The 17,353-nt window shown below is 45.7% G+C and overlaps 1 protein-coding gene across 3 annotated transcripts in view; it reads right to left on the minus strand.

The window, feature by feature from the left end:
* Window positions 1–17,353, minus strand: part of ITSN1 (intersectin 1) — a 3,188,156-nt gene that overhangs the window by 272,895 nt on the left and 2,897,908 nt on the right. For all 3 annotated transcript variants that reach the window (XM_069636218.1, XM_069636217.1, XM_069636220.1), the window contains one exon: window positions 1,894–2,000. In XM_069636218.1, coding sequence (XP_069492319.1) covers window positions 1,894–2,000 — 107 coding nt within the window. The remainder of the gene's footprint in view (window positions 1–1,893; window positions 2,001–17,353) is intronic.

Genomic DNA, 17,353 nt, shown 5'->3' on the forward strand with positions numbered 1-17,353 from the left:
ATGACCACCTCTGTCTTATCAACATGTCATTAAGGATAGCTTCAGCCTAAAGAGTTTCGCTCTACGGGGTATTCTGTGTAACATCTGCCCTGGTGTATTGAAGAAAGTCATCTTTTGTTCAATTTTGTCAGACTCCCTTCACTTTTTGCTTGTATTTTATTGTGACCAAGTAAAACCCATGCAGGACTCAATGGGATGCAACTCTTGCATGTTTGTGGCCCTATGGTGCATACCCTGGCTCTCCCAGTGTCAGTTTCCTGACCCGGACTGGTTCTGCTTAGTGGCATTTCATTTGATATAGTGCATGCAGTTGCTGTGGGTAAAATTGAGGCTCTAAAGTATTTGAATTCAGTAAATAGACAACTGTGCTTTGTTGCCATTAAGTGTGATTGGATGGAGACTGGAAATGATCTTGTAGACTCATCCTTCTGACCATGACCCCACAAAGAAACAAGTGGGTGGCGTTACCTGAGAGTGATTGCAGGTTTGCATGTTTTGGATTTCTTTGGAATCCATATCCCCTATTTGTGTTTACCTGGAAACATGCTTTTCCTGGGAGAACTTCCATAAAGCTTTGAATGTGGTGGCAGCACTGCCTGACTGGCCGCAGAATGTATCAATGGTGCAAGTGTGTCTGATTTGTGGTGGTAGTTATACCCTGGTTTGGCATAAAAGCTGACACTCGTCAACAGGAAATCAGTTCTAACTACTGGGATTAGATTCTAATGAATCCAACAGAGATGAATGTAGTAGTAAAAATATTTATTGCGTGCATAAATATTACCAGTACAAGACCAGTTTCAAGGTCCTAGACAAACAATAAAACAAACAATAAATACAGAACAAACTACATAAAAAAAGAAGAATGCCAATGCCCTTGTACACTCTAATTTATGGTAGATGAAGTGACTCAGGACTACAGTGGGAGCTCTGCACCCGCATATTTTGTTTTGTGACTATCTAAATACAACTGTTTCTGGTGCTCCTTTCCTCTGATCCCATGGGGAGAGCAGACTCCTTTCTTCAGGATGTGTTCTTGTCTCTCTTCAACTCTCCTCTACTGAGTAACACTAGAATGTATCACTGCACTGCATTCTCCTGTCTTCCCTTCTTGGCTGTTGCTTCTTCTGGACCCTTGCAATGATGACTCATCTGTGTAGCAGGACCCTGGTACCATCCTGCCAGCAGGGAGAACTCCAGCAGCATGTCCTGTTGCACTTTCATTGACCTATGACCCCATTGTCATTTTGTATCTTGTGGAAACATGCAGTGAAGTTGGAACCTTGCACATTTCTGCAATCCAGTTATACTGTTGTTTGTATGGCAAAAGTGAATTTTGACAGAGGGTTCTATGTTTTGGGGTAAAAGATATTATACATTCCTTTATGGCAGGGGTGTAGAGTTTAATTTTGATGTGAAGGAACAGTTAGGGTTTTCCAATATGTCCATGAATGCATCTGTGGTGGAGACAGGATGGTTTGAGGTTACCTGGCCTTTGACTGAGAGCTTGTGTAGTGTACTCAAGGTTGGGCAGAAGAAGCATCATATTGTTTTTGAATTTGCTATTAAGGCTGTGGAATGCTGGTTTACCTGAAAATGCAAGCACACACAACAGCAGCTTCGTCACTGCTTGTGCTCAACACAACTGCTTTACCCTCTCCTGTAGTAAGAGCATGAGTCGCCCTGCTCACTTCCTTTATTGCTCGGACATGGGGATAGTCCAGAGGGGTGTGGTAAGACATATATGTATGGGACTATGCACAACATAACATTTTTCATTTCCACAAAAGGGGTTTTCCACCTCAGTGTTCTGTTAATGTCAGAGAGTATACAAAACATCCCCATTGGGGACACTATTGTCATTACAATGTTGCAACCAGATGAGAGCCTTACTTTAGAAGTTTGATGTTACACATGATGAGTTCTTTCCAGTTGACAAAAATCATTGCAACCTCTTTTTCAGTCAACAGCTCTGACTCCATCAATGGTTTCTGAAATGTCTAAAATATGGAAAAAGAGGAAATGCACAAAATTAAACTGTTAGCTCAAATTGTTGGGAAATTGGATTACGGACAGACGTAGAATCTGCTTATTAGAAAATCCATATTACTAATATAGTAAGTAACAACTTGCAGTCTTCTAGCAGAGGAGTGAGTGTGAGAAAGGAAAAATTACTTACCGGTAATGTTCTTACCATGGATTCTTCTTCCGCAGATTCCTCATCAGATAGATATCCCTTCCAGCATCAGCTGCCCAGAAAACATTTGACAGGGGGCGTAGTGCACCTTGACTCAGCCGTGGATACATCTTGACTCGATGCAGCGGTCATCGACTCCGGATGTGGCATTGGTCATCGTACATATACTACATCACTACGCCCCGTTCCTCAGCTCCCCACCCTTTTGCCCCCAAGCTCAATTAGTGTGAAGAAAGATTGTGGGATCATCTGAAAACAGCCACAACTCTCATAAAAACAAAACATGTAACATGAGCCTTCTTTTTTTTTCTCTTTAGGATGAGGAACAGAACTGCAAGAAGGACACAAACAGTCCTCAAGGAACGCAGGCACTTTTGCTGGGTTGGATGGGAGGGTGATGGGGAATATGCGGGAGAAAATCCATAGAAAGATCCTTACCGGCAAGTAATTTCTCCTTCAATAGATTGCTTTCTCCCACAGATTCCTCATCAGATAGACTCCCAAAGCAGCATGTAGACTGGTGGAGGGATGACAGTCCCTAAACAAGGAAGCTCTGTAGCACGGCTATTCCAAAGGAAGCATCAGCACCACGCGACCCATCCAAACAGTAATGTTTGGTGAAGGTGTGCAAAGATGACAATGCCGCTGCCTGGTAGATCTCTCTAACTGGAACACCCTTCTGGAGTGCTGAAGAAGCTGCCACACGCATGGCCATTAGGTTGGGCCTGTCACGTCTCCATGCCTGGGGAGGAATCTAAGCCGCTGCTGTCATGCAGGCATTCCACAAAGTCAATGAGGTCCACGTGGTCAGGGAAAAAATCTTCACAGCCTGACCCTAGTCTGAAAATGGAGATCATAATCTCAAAAAACGAAAGGGACTCGGGTTAAATGACTTCTCAAACTTCAGTGCCGAGATCACCCTTGATGTCGACGGCATTGAGATAGTTGGCACCGGCTGCGGCTTTACAGGCATCGTTGAAGCGATGGTCAGTGTCAGGCCGAGAGTGTCAAACTCAACTCAGTCTCCTTGATGCCGCTAGTACCGGGTGCAACTAGGACCTCCCTTGCCTGCTGCATTGAGGGTTGCCTCATACCTGCAGTGGCCGCCTTCATCATCTGCAGCATCTGCTTCTTAAAGGCTTCCCTTACAGCCCTCAATGTACTCGAGTCAGAATGGGATCTACCTCGGTCCTCTGAAGAATCCGAGTCATTCCTGCGTCGATGAGGACATTTCTTTTTGTGAAACGAGGAAGACGAGTGGCTTCTGCAGTATGACCTCTTCTTGTGACACCTGTCCTCTTTCTCCAGAGTAGGACCTTCTGTCTCCTATTCGGACGACCGAATAGTCAACCGGGCCGGCGACTTCGACGGAGAACACCCATTTCAGTTTTGCTGCCGCTCTCATAATGATTTTGGGTTCATCTTCTGACACGACCCGCAATCTTCGGTGAGATGATTGGCACCAAGGCACCATGCGCAGATAGCGTGTGGGTCAGACATTTTGGAGTTGCAATCATTGTACCTCTTAAAACCTTAAAACCCGACCGTTTTAGAGTGGACATGTTCGCAATATGTTGCATTTATTCTAACAATTCACCAAAAACGCAGTGAGAATTTCTCTCACAAGAGTCATTCCTCAAGCAGCGTGCAGAGCATGCAGAAAAAAAAGAACAGAGGTATGGGGGAGTAGTGACATAGTATATGTGCGACGACGACTGACGTCACGTCCGGAGTCGACTACTGTATCCAGTCAAGATGGATCCCGAGACGTGCTAACCAAAAAGAGCTTAGGGAAGGCTAATTTTGACACGGCAATAGGAATAGCAGTATTACTATGTACTTTCAGAACCTAAGATTCATGACCATTATGAGCCTACATCTATTGAATAAACTGATATGAAGAGTATGGTGAGTGGATAATCTTTCACATACCACTTGATCCTACAATAAGGGTAATCACAAGGCCAATTATATAGGATTAACATCATAGGACATTATGTCCACCTCTGAGTGCAATATTATATGAACACTAATTGGATAAACCTGGCCTAGTCCAGATGACTAACTGGAATTGAGGTTTGTGGATTGTGGTTGCTTCACTAAATCTACATCATAAGGAGACATATGGTGATAACAACACCAAGCGTTGTTTGAGGTTATGGAGTGTAGAAATAGAAAAAGTTGTTATTGAATGGTTTATAGCATGTTCTAAATTTCTTTTCTTTTGTTTGTCCTTGTCATGTCTCCCATTCTTTCCCTTTTATTCTTTTTGGGATATGATTAAGCAAAGTACAACTTAGATATTGATCATTGTAATACTATAACAGCTTTGTTGTGTATCAGCCTTGAGAAAGACTGCAGGTCGAATAACGTGTCGGCTGCTAGCTGTTCAATTAAATAATATATTTTCCTCCCAGGTGGCCAGGGAAAGGCCGTCGCTATCGGATCCTGACCCTTGGGGTAGATATGCGAGAGAGGATCAGCTTGGTGGAGGAGACTTGGGGAGTGGGGATGAGGCACCCTGGGGTGAGCCACAGTATCCCCCATGTCGCTTTTCTAATGAATGAGTCTAATATCCCCCAGGCCTTTGTAGGTTATTACCAGTCCCTTCCCTATCTTTTACATAAATCATCTCCCAGTATACACCAGTCAGGTACTGGGATGAGGAAGAGACACACCAGAGCCTTCTCTTTATTGGTTCTTACACACACGAACACCATTTTGGTACTGGGACGAGGAAGATGCAACAAAGACTGACAACAGACTACAGAACTAACCTTACGTAGTCTAGTTGCTGAGGACCTAATCAAGCTGGTGGATTATTTAAAGGCCAGTACTGGAAGAAGAAGAGGGATGTGAACGAGAGAACAGCCATGTGGAAGCGAAAACCCGAGAAATCCAGAGAAGCCAGAGAGGGATGCAGAGCAAGCACTGCAGGAAGCAAGGTGGAAAGCAGGCCGGCGTGAGAAAGCTTTGCAGAGGAAAGCTGGTGCTTCCCTCTGAACCAGAGAGGCATCTGGAGCAGCCAGGTGAGAACCAAAGGAGCAACGACGAACGAACCATAGCAGAGAAGGGGCTGGCAGACTCACAGAGCTAGTGAGGTGCATTGGCTACACCAGCAAGTGAGAGAAAAGCTGCCCACAAAACTGCAGGAGGACTGGCAGGACAGAGAACGCTTCACAGAGACATGACCAGTGCTGCAGCCCCACATCATAAGTCGGACAGACCAAGCGACACCAATGAGTCTGCCTAGGAGCGCTGGGAGCCCCGAGATGTATTCACATAGGTATATGACAAGCTGATAAATGAAAGACTGTATTTACATGAACTCTCTTACATAAGCCAATTTGGGGAAAATTCTGAATAAATACAACAGCGAATTAATGAACTGTGACAAAAACAGAGTAAACGTTGATACCACTGAAGTGAATCGGTTATGAACTGACATGAAGAGTAATGCTAACAAACAAAGCCAAACAAGCAAGCATAAGTGAATGAGTGTGATGAACACTGTTAAGAGTCAAACAAGCATTTCCAAGAGTCAAACAAGCATTGCTAAGAGTCAATCAGAAAATATTGCATATTACTGAAAGAAGTGAATGGTGGAGAAACGAAAACCTTTATGCAAGAGAAACCTAGGAAAATGGGCTCCAGATCATTTAGTCAAGAGACCTGAAACAGTGAATATGTTTCCTAGCAGGAGAGTGTACTGGGAATCTTATGATGGCTGGTGCATCAGAACTATAACAGTAACTGAGTTTCCTAGCAGGAGAGCATACTGGGAAGCCTATGTTGGTCTTTGAAAGTGAAAGCTACTAAACAAGTGAATGGTGATAATAGAGCTTCAAGGGCACATGAAAGGATAATAAATCAAGACTCACTGTGAAGCTGGAACTACGGCAAGATAACTATAAAGCAGATACAAGTGAGGTGTGTTGGTTGAGTGACCTGTAATGGGTGGACTGTGTGGTCCAACAACTGCGCCTAGACCGAATACACCCATGTAAGGAAAAGCCACTTTGTGATTGAATAAAGGAGAGCCTGTGTAAACTGAAATTGAGGAACTGAACTTTATACATTGGTGAAAGGTGACTAAACCAGGAGAGCTGGGAAGTATCACAAGGAACTGTGTTATTTTGGAACATTGAAAGACTTGAAAGCTTGGGGAAGGGAATCCCTCTTTTGTAAAGTGAACTATATGAACCTTGCTGAAGGGAATCCCCTTTTCCGCCCAAGAGCTGGAAGAAGCTCTGAACTTTTATTTTGAACACTTCTCATTTGATGCTGACAAACCTACACATACAATTAGATGTGAGGGCAAGTATAGGTTTTGGACACATACAGACATTTGATTTGGACTTCCTGGCACAGAATATCATTAGTTTTATTTAGGTAGGGAAATCCCACCCTAGCATAGTGCCTGTTAGGCCTTTTTCCCACCCTCGCTATTTTTGTTCATAAATGTGTATAGCCCAAATTCTATTGAGTTGTCTTTGTCTCCTTTGTGATGCATTCAAAGGACACAAAGCTGTAATATGCTCATCATAAGATATCTTTATTAAAACAAAAGTAATGGATGAATGCCTCCATGTCCATATGCCAACGAGAGTTTCCCTAGCTAGGAAACTAAAACTAAAGATCAGTCTGGTTCAAGTCGAATAAACTGTCCTTGTGTCCAACACATATTAATCTAACCCTCACACTAGAAACTTTCAACTAAGGGTGCAAGGAAATATCTTAAACTTATACTTGGAAATAAGTGTTCATAATCAAAACAAATAAATGAACCCAATATAAATAACTTTCTCCAAAGAGAACTCTTTGGATCCAGAGGGTAGTTCCCTTCCCCTGGATTTAGGTAGAATGTTGAAAGTGTCTCTTCCAAACAACAATTTTTTGAGGATAGCAAAAATAATTCCTTTAAGATGGCGAAAGTGTCTCTTTCAAACAATATTTCTTTCAGGATGGCAAAGGTGTCACTTTCAAATAATTCTTACAGGATGGCAAAAGTGTCTAGTTCAAATAATTCTTTCAGGATGGTAAAAGTGCCTCTTTCAAATAATAATTCTTTTAGGATGGCAAAACTGTGCTTTGTAAAATAAGTATGTTACTTTATGTTACTTTATGCAATTTTTTTGGACCTCCTGATCAACTCCCTTACCAGGACTCCTCTAGTATACTCTTCAGATCCCCTGGTATACTCTCCTGCCAATTATCTTGCTATAGACTTTGTGTGGATTACCAGGTATACTCTACTGCCAGGAATTCCCTTTTGGGTTATGTGGATCCGCTGATATACTTCTCTGCCAGGTATCTTCCTCCACCTGTTCACGGCCTGGTGTGTTCCTTTCACTGGGACTTCTTCAGTTTCACTATCTTCAAGATTACCTGGTATACTCTTTTGCCAAGAATCACCTTTTGGGTTATGTAGATCGACCCGGATATATTCTCCTGCCAGGTACCCCCCACCCCCCAAATGTACACTTGCTTGGTATATTCCTTTCACCAGGACTACTTCTTTGATTCAATGTCTCTACACAATTGTATCACTTTACTGTGATTCTATTTGCTTGTGGTATGACTTGTTCTTACCCCGCCCCCACCATTGCTATCCCATATATGGGAACTTGTTGAAATTCTGCCTCTGTGCTTATTTCTTTACCATTTACTTGCTCAGGTTTATACTTGCACCAACGTTTCCCATACTGGTACCCCATATATGGAGACTTGTTTGCTTTTGCACTTTCATTTCTTCGTTATTCAAATATTCTTATATGTTTTGTTGGCTTATATGCCTGTTGGTACGCCCCGGGTCCCCTATGGATTTGGGTGGACGCGCCAGTGTTTCGTAGCGTGCCCGACCCGTGGTATGTCGTCTTGATGAGGCTTCCTCTCGAGGACAGTCTCTGTTACTATGCAGACCTTCCTCTGGTTCTCCCTGCAGCTTCCAGCTCACCCACTGGCTTCTCTCTGCAATCAGGATCAAAGACCGCTGCCTCTCAGGGTGATCGTGTCTCTGGTAGCTCTGTTGCTGCTGCTGGGGTTCTGTCGGTCTTTCAGCAATCCCTGTAGCATCTCTCTCGTGCCATGCCGGTAAGCAGCTCGGATGATTGCATGCTGCTTTCTGGACTTTTCTGCCGTCTCACTCTCCTCCAGTGTGGTCCTGTCGCATACAGCTTCCTTCTCCTGCTCTCTCCACATTTCGAATGCGGACGGCATTTCTAAATGTCCCGCGCACTTGTGATCTTCCAAAACAGCTAGTCTGCTAATTCAGATTGAAGAGTTTCCTTCAATCTGCATCAACTACTCAACTCCTCTTCCTCGTCTCAGTATCTGGGGCCTTATGGGAGTTGGAGTTTATATAATGCCTAAGGTATCTACAGTGATTTTGTTCAGAACTTTCACTTAAGAAAACATTAGAAACAGGAGATGTTTGGTTTGTGTTATATATGTTAATGTTAAAGGTTTTTATACTGTGCACCGATGCCACTTATGTAGTCTGCAGGCGTTCTGGCGGATCTGTAATGCAAGGCTCGAGTGTGGGTGGTTAATGGAGTTGAGTGTGAGAAGAGCAAGCGAGCTGTGATGTGCTGTTGGCAGCTTCAGTTCAGAAACACAGGTTACCGAGTATAAATGTGATTTTTAAACACTGACCACTGTGTGCTGTTGTGCAAGGTTATGTGTGGTTTGGTTTGTTGTTGTGGTGTTGTGACATACATGTGGATTGTGGTGCTGTAAAGGTCTGGTTGTGTTAAGTCCAGTGAGAGGTGTATGCAAAGGGTGAGTTTGTTAGTACTGTTTGCTGATGAGTGTCCTGGTAATCCATCTAGGTGTTCCACAACTCCCACCCCCGAAATATACCTAAGTGGACCACATCTCCCACTCTAGGCATCCATCCAACTGCACTCACCCCCTCAAAATAAACACTGAAGTGCACCACTCCCGCACCCCAGGAATCGATCCAAGTGCATCACACCTCCTACCCAGTTCAACCAGGTGCGCCACAACTCCAACCCCTGAAATACATCCAAGTGTGTCACACCTTCCCCCTCCCCTGAAACTCCATCCAAGAGCATCACAATTGTACCCCTGAAAGCCCCCTAAGGACGTAAGATTTCCCAGCCATGACATCCATCCAAGTGCTTCACAACTCCCAGACCTGAAATCTGTCTAAGTGCGTAATATGTCCTACCCATGAAATTTGTCCAACTGCGTCACATGTGGTCGTCATGATCTTTGTATGATATGGCATTTATAACACACCTGTACACCAGTGTTTCTAGGTGCCACAAGACAAGGAAGGGAAGACAAAGGGAGGACAGGACAAACAATCCTACTAGGCCTTGTGTCATTCGGATTGTGCAAGTGCGGCAGTAGAAGTGCAAGGAGAAGGAGTGGGGGAAGTGCAAGGGAAAGTAAAAGGGGCAAGTGGGATCAGGGCATCAAAGCTCTGAGTAAGTGCATCCTGGGCAGCGCAGCTCAGGGTAAGTGCAAGGAGGCAATGGGGTTGTGGGGGTTACAGTTACAGCCCCAAAGTGTGTCGTAAGCCAGGAGGCAGTGCAAAGGAAGACTGGTCGTGGAGGGGCCTGGTACCCAGTGAGACTCTGAGGGAACCAGTTGGTGCAGTAGACAGGTAAGTTAGCAAGAGAGCGAGAGAGAGAAGGCACAGAAGAAAAGGAGTGTCTTGAGCTGTTTCCGAACTTCAGGTGGTCAGGTTAAATTCTGAGGGGGGCAGGGAGGCCGTTCTAGAGGGAGGCAACTACAGAGGAGAGAGATCTGCCCCCAAGCTCTGCCTGGAGAAGCGTCTTGGAGGTAGCTGAGTGAAGGGCTCTAAAAGGAAGGTATTTTGGAAGAGAGAGTTGTATGTAGTGCAGGCACTGGCCCCAGACAGCCTTGTAGACATGCAGAGGGTCTTGAACCAGAGCCCTGCAGCCACGGGGAGCCAGGGGAGAGATTTCAGGGCTGTAGAGCTACAGTCTCTTGGTTTGAGGCCAAGGATACGTCTTGTGGTCCTATGCTGGAATAGTTGCAGGGGTCAAAGAGTAGAGGTAGGAAGATTGAGAAAGAGGCTGTTGCAGTAGTATATCCTGGAGATAACGAGGGCTCTGCAAACAGTGAGCTTCTGGGGGAAATTAAGGAAAGGTGGAATACCTCTGAGGAGGTGCAGCTGGAAGTGGGCCTTTTTGGCAAAGTCTGTGATGCGATGAGAGAAGGAGAGGATGGAGTCGAAGATGACGCCAAGGTTTATTGTCTCACAGGAAGGCGAGGGTAGAGGGCCCAAGGAGGGTGGCCAGAGTAAGAGGGGAAAGCGAGAGCAGGGGACCCAATGAGAAGGATCTCCGTCTTACTGGCATTAAGGCAAAGATCATTGGAGGCGCACCAATCCTGAATCACTGATCGACCGTCAGGAATGAGTGAGGCAGGAGAGGAGGCCGAGGGAAGCCTGAAAGAGAGTTGAGTGTCATCCACATAACACTGAAAGTTACAAGAGAAGGTAGAGATCAGGTGGGCCAAAGGGGCCAGATAGACATTGAAGAGCCAGGGTGAGAGGATAGAGCCCTGTGGGACACCACATGTGGGGAGAGAGGTGGTAGAGACAAAGGACCTGAGAGGGACGGTCAAGGAGCAAGGAGGTCAGCCACACCAGGGCTTGATCTGTGATGCCCAGGTTCACAAAGTGTCTGGTGATCAGGGTGGCGTGATTGTCAGTGTCGAAAGCAGAGGAAAGGTCAAGGAGGATGAGGAAAGAGGGAGAGCTGGAGTCGAGGTTAGAGAGAAGATCTTCACAGGTGTTCATGAGACAAGTTTCTGTGCCTCTAGCTGCTCTGAAGCCAGACTTATGGTCATGGAGGGAGCCAACAGATTCAGTGTGGAGGGTAAGCTGAGAGAAGGCCAGCTTTTCCAGGTGTTTGCCCAGGAAAGGAGGGATAGAAAACGGGCGATAGTTTGCCAGACATGTAGGATCAGCAGGCTTTTTTAGGGGGTGCACAAGGGAGTGCTTGAGGGGAAGATCAAATGGTGAAAGAGTCATTGCAGAAATCGGCAAAGGCTAGAGCGAGGGTGGCAATTTGTTCCTTAATCGTTCTCTTGGAGCAGGGGAGAACCTGATTGGATGACACTTTCATAGATCAGATTTGTTGAGAGGCATCATCATGTGTTGTCAGAGCAAAAGAGGAAAAAGGAAGAGGAGAGGGAGAGGTGGCAAAAGGTGGCGTCAGAGAGGGAGAGGAAGAGGAAAGCGAGGACAGGATGTCATGAGTTTTAGTGGTGAAATGAGAGGACAGAGCAATACAGAGGGCCTGGCAGGGAACAGGAGAGTTGGAAACTGCCGAAGTACTAGCCTGCTCCTTGTAGATTTTATAGAGTTCAGCCGTGTTGTTAGTTAGATGCCGCTGAGACGCAGGCTTGGATATTGCAATCTGTATCGCATTTGTCAGAGGATGCGCCGAAGCCCTCCACTTCCTCTCAGCCACCCTGCACTTGCACTTCAGTGAAGCGAGGTCAGAGTAGTACTGAGAATTGTACTTCCAGGTAGGCTTCAGACAGATTCCCATGACAGGGGCAAGGATGTCCAGAGTGTTGGAGATAGAAAGATGCAGTCAGCGGCAGGAGTAGAAGGGGCAGAGAAAGTAGAGACAATGGCATCCACTGACACTCTCTTCATGGGCTGAATGACAGAGAAGGAAGGTGGCAGTGCTTGTGTAGGCTTTACTTGAGGGGCAAGAGGTTTCAGGTGTGAGGAGAGCAGAAAGTGGTCAGTCCATGACAGAGGGGTGGTGAAAGGGTTAGAGAGGGGGATATTTGAAGTGATGAGAACATCCAAGGTGTGTCCAGCAGAGTGTGTCAGACCAAAGGGTAGTATGGAAAGGGAGGGAGAGGCGCAAAGGTTGCAGAAGAACCCAGAGGAGGTATTAGAAGCATGCAGGTGGATGTTGAGGTCTCTGAGGAGAAGTTGAGAGGTTGAGGCAAGGAGGGAAGAAGAGAGGTCAGCCCATTATGATAGGAAGAGGGTGATCTGGCCACATCAGAGAGAGGCCAGGGGAGATAGAGAGCCTACAGACTAAGCAGTCAAAGGATGAGTAGGCCTGTACAGGAATGACAGAAGCAGGGACCCACTACAGAGCGATCAGAGCCACTCCACCTCCAGGCCATTTGGTTCTGGGCTCGGAGAGGATCTTGTAGCCATCAGGAAGTAGAGTGTCAAACTTGTGACAGAGCTGGCCGTGAACTATGTCTCGATGAGAGCGACGACATCAAGGTCTTCATGGAGGGGGCAGATGCCAGAAGAGTGGTTGACAGCAGAGTGGGACTTGAGAGTAACTCCGTGGAGCAGGTTGCCACATTTGAAAGACTTCCAGAGTGGGGTGCAGGAGTGAGGTACACCCAGCAGAGACAGTAGAAGGCCCCAAGAGTGGGCAGAGGCAGTATACAGAGGAGGAGGTGTGTGCCAGAGAGATGGTGGAGGAAGGAAGTGGCAGTGGGGCCAGAGAGGTGTTAGAAGGAGTGGTAAGAGAGGGGAGGAAATTGATGAGATGCGGGAGACGCCTATCAAGAAGGAGGAGATTGGGCTGAGAGCCCTGGACCATGGCGGTATCATTTAAATAGACATTGATGATGGTCTTGGAGGATTGGAAGGCCACGAAGACCTCCCAATGGGTGCCACCATTAATGGGAGAGGAGCAGAAAGGAGAAAAAACAGAGACCATATGAGGGGTCCATAGGTCTGGAGAGGGAATGACAAAGAGAATGTCGGTGAAAGTCAGTCTGGAGGAAGCACTGATGTGGGTACAGTGATAAGGAGGCCTGGGTTGCAGACCATGATATTCCTCTTGAACTTTTTCCGTCCAGACTTAGTGAGAGGGATAGGATAGGAGATAGAGGTGCAGTGAGAAGATGGGAGATATTGTGAGCACCATGGAGGGTGTGATGAGCCAAAGAAAGGAGAGGGAGGGAGGAAAAGAAGCACAGCCCACAGCCACACACCACATGAATCACTGGAGGGAGATGGTTTACACAGAAGGAGGCACACAGGAGGCAGCAAACAGACAACACCCTGCAGGGGGATGCAAGAGCAGAGAAAAAGGAAGGCAGGGGGGACAGCGTACTGCGAAAAATACCTAGATTCGACTTTCATAAAAAAGGGAAAAGGCCTAGTTCTTAACACAACAGCAACGCAAAAAGGAAAGTCAACTTTCCTAGAGAGATGTGAGAGATTGCCAAGCATTTCAGTTTGCTGAGATGTTTATGAGTGCTGCAATAGATACCATCTGGAGCTGCTTCTTTGGAAGTTGTCCTTTACCTCCGAGTCCTTCACAGCTGGGGGCAACAGTAAGTAGTGGGCTGTCCTGGGCGTGACTTCTAAATGAGGGTAAGGGCCCAATCAGGATGTGTGAGGCAGCTGGGGAGGGAGAAACAAAAATGGAGGTGGGTGCTCTCCCTTCTAGTTGCCCTTTCTGGGTTTTGCCTTAATTGTCACCCCAGTGGTCCTAATTCCTAAGCTTCTCCTGGATTCGTTATGCTGTCTGATTTTTTTGTACAAGCCCTATTTCTAGCTAAGCGATGTGTTCACTAGTCTAAGGGGGATCAACACGGAATGGTTAGTCCTTTTCTTCATTTTCTTTGTTTTCTATGTCTAAGGCATGAATTGTATCTCGACTAGAGTGATTTGTTTCAGGAGAGGTTTTCTGGGTTTGATAAGGAGCGGGATTTATATGATGACAACAAGTCATCAAGGACTTAGAATCTATAAGGATGTCTTTTCTTGTAAGGAAAGAATACAGCATCTCTCCTGATGGGGTCTGCACCTCTCCCTGACAGCCGTCTTCTCCTAAGTGATTCTTGCACGCAAAACAGTGCAGAGCAGCATAAGTTCATATCCCGGTCCTGGGCTTAGAAGCTGGATGTCAGCATGAAGTGTGATATAAAAACCCAATTTAAGATCAGTCTGCTCTGTCAGCAAACAGACACCAACACCACAACTGACAGCCCACTACACATCGCATCTCACAAAACCACCACTAGCTGGACAACATTCAAGACACTCGCCATGGAAGACCTCACTGCCACCCTAGCATCCTTTAATGCCACATTGCACTCATACGACATCCTCCCTGCCTTCAAACTCAAGATACATCCGACTGAAGGAACCCTCCTTACATGACAATTCTCAACAGCTCCCTCACACAAGGCACCTTCCCCTCGACTCTCAAGACCAGACAAATCTTCCCATTTCCCAAAAAACCAACACTGGACCCCAACAACCTCAGTAACTACCGCCCCATCACCCATCTTGCCTTCGTAGGTAAGATCCTTGAGAAAGAAGTAGCCACGCTACTCCTCCAATATGTCAAACCCAACAACCTCCTTCAGGCTTATCAATCTAGCTTCAGACCCAGATACAGCACGGAAACGGTTACCATCAAGTTATAATCAACAAGCCCTAGTGGGTGGGACAAAGACCAATACGCAAATGGATATTTCTAATCTGGGCAGGGTGCAGTGAGCTAAAACATTGTTGTAGACCATCCTGAGTGGATGAAATTCCATAGAAGAACAGGGTATTTGACACCCATGTTCGTTCTCAGTAGAGGGGCTCCCACACTTCTTTTACATTTTGTAAAACTTGGGGTTTCACCCTTAGTAACGAAATGTAATCCAGCCATGGACACCTTGCTCACTGTGCCTTAGAGAGGCTCAAGTTCACCTCACTGAAGAGGCCCAACAAGGCCGAAACACGTGTCTGGGGTTGCTGATGGTACTCTTGTTCAGAGGAGAATTGCCTAGCATTTAAGTGCTGGACTGCCCTTGCGGGTGGGACAAAGACTGATATGCAATTGGATATTTCTCCTCTGTGAAGGAAGGAGTGAGCTAAAACGTGGTTGTAGACCCTCCTGAATGGAAGAAATTCCATAGAACTGGGTATTTGACCCATGTTTGTTCTCAGTAGAGGGGTCCGACACTTCTTTTCAACAATGCTGTTAACTTCCACGATGATGGCCATTCTTGCCTCCTGGTTCTTCTCAACCTCTCAGCAGCATTCGACAGAGTAGACCATCAGACATGCACTGACATTCTACATCACCGCATTGGGATCAGTGAAAACATCCTCACCTGGTTCAAATCCTACCTAGCTACCCACCACCAATATGTCAGAATGGATTCTTCCAGATTACAAAGTCTACCAATCAGCCCTGGAGTCCGGAAGGATCCATCCTCTCCCCTGTGACCTTCAATCTTTACATGGTACTGTTCAGAACACCCCTTCACATCCACCAATACACAGATAACACACAGCAGTACCTCAAGATATCCCTGATTAAAGACATCTGACAGCTCAAGGCCTGGCTCAGAGTCCTGAATGTCTAGTGCTTACCTGAAGCTCAACCCCTCCAAGACCTAATTTCTACTGCTGATGAACAACACCAAACCTTATGATGTCAAGGACTGGCTCTGTGCTATTAATCTCAAGGGGTTCACGCCCTAGCATACCACCTGTGCCATGTCCCTTGGGTTGAACATTAACAGACACCTCCCCTACGAAGAGCACAGGGCAAGGAAGACACAAACTGCTTGGTGCAAACTTTCCCTCCTGTGGACAATCAAGCCCTTCGCCCCAGTAAACTAACTTCAGATCTGCTTTGCAAGCCTTGTTCCTCTCCCTCCTAGATAGTGGTAATGCCCTCTGGAAATCCTTCTGGTGACTATCTTGGTAACCCTTAGATGTGTCCTACATGCTGGAGGACAACTCATCAAAGGAATCTGCAAACCCAAGCACATCACCAGACCCTCATTGAATTATACTGCCTCCCTCTGTAAGCGTGCATCATCTTCCAATTCTGCTGCTTCATCTACAAGGGTATTGCCCTGAAGTCTACAAGCTACCTCGCAAAAAATCTCAGCATCTCCGGAGGCCTCAAATCCACTAGAAGTAAGTATATGCGCAGACCTGAACTCTGCTGGTCAGGAAGGAAAGAACCAGAAGAAAGACCTTCTATGTCTAGAGCCCCAGACTCTGGAACCTCCTCCGCATCAACACCAGATTCGCCCCTCACTTCTACATTTTAGGAGGCAGATCAAGACCCTCCTTTACAAGGAATCGCTCCTTCCTAACACCTAGTTCCCCACACCATCCACTACCCAACTAACCTGTGACTGGGACTGGGTGAACTACTATACCCCGTTTCCTCCCGTAGTTGTTTGTAGATCACTTGCTGCCAAATTGCTTGCTTCCCTCTTTCCCAAGTTGCTAAATCCCTGCTTCCTTGTATCTCTGTTTCCCTAATACCCTAAAATAATAATAATACAAAATTCGAAACAGTGAAAAGGGAGGAAATGGATTGAAAGGGGGCAAGGAAGGAATTGAAAGGGGGAAGAAAAGAGTGAACTTTTAAGTAAGAAGAAATGTATAGATGAACAATCCCTTCATGGGGGGAAGTAGGAGAGAAGCAAAATAGGACGGAAATTAGAAGGATCTGAGGAATCAAGTGAGGGCTTCTTAAGAAGGTGGCTATTTTACAAAATACCAGCATATAGTGATGTATTACAAAGAATAATTATACTTATAATTATAATTGTTGTTTTATAATGTGCCTAGTACTGGAGAGGTTTCTAAGCGCGGACCCGGGATTTGAACCTGTGCAACCTGGACAAGACGTTTCTAACCAAGTGGGAAGACAAAGAAGGAAACAGATTCAATCAAAGGAACTGAGAGAGGATCCAAAGGTACAGCAGTTGGATGACAATGGGAAATATAAATAATAACATGTTTGGAAAAAAAGAAACAAAAAGCTGAAGTAGTTAAAGCAGAAGGAACGTGGACAGAAGTACTCAAATATAAATTATTATCCAAGGAATATCAAATAGAAATCATTTTATTTTAAAAATAGATGCAAAATCATTTGCACCGAGAGAAGAATCAACTGAAGCTGAAGGAGGGGATAATAATTTGATAAGAGCGGAAAATAAACTCTGAGGGGAGAACTTTCCGTTGAGATAAGAAATTGATAGGACTCTGCTTTAGAATTCTTAAGGGCAGAAGAATATGCAGAATGTAGAAAAGAGAAAGAAAAAATGAACAGTCAATCTGTATTCATCTATTTCCTCTTTGCGTGCCAAAGTAGGGCTCTAAGATCCCTAAGAGACTGCAGGAGCAAGGAT

Source organism: Ambystoma mexicanum, chromosome 7p (genome assembly GCF_040938575.1).
Source record: "Ambystoma mexicanum isolate Mex_15411 chromosome 7p, UKY_AmexF1_1, whole genome shotgun sequence".
In the NCBI taxonomy this organism is placed as follows: Eukaryota; Metazoa; Chordata; class Amphibia; order Caudata; family Ambystomatidae; genus Ambystoma; species Ambystoma mexicanum.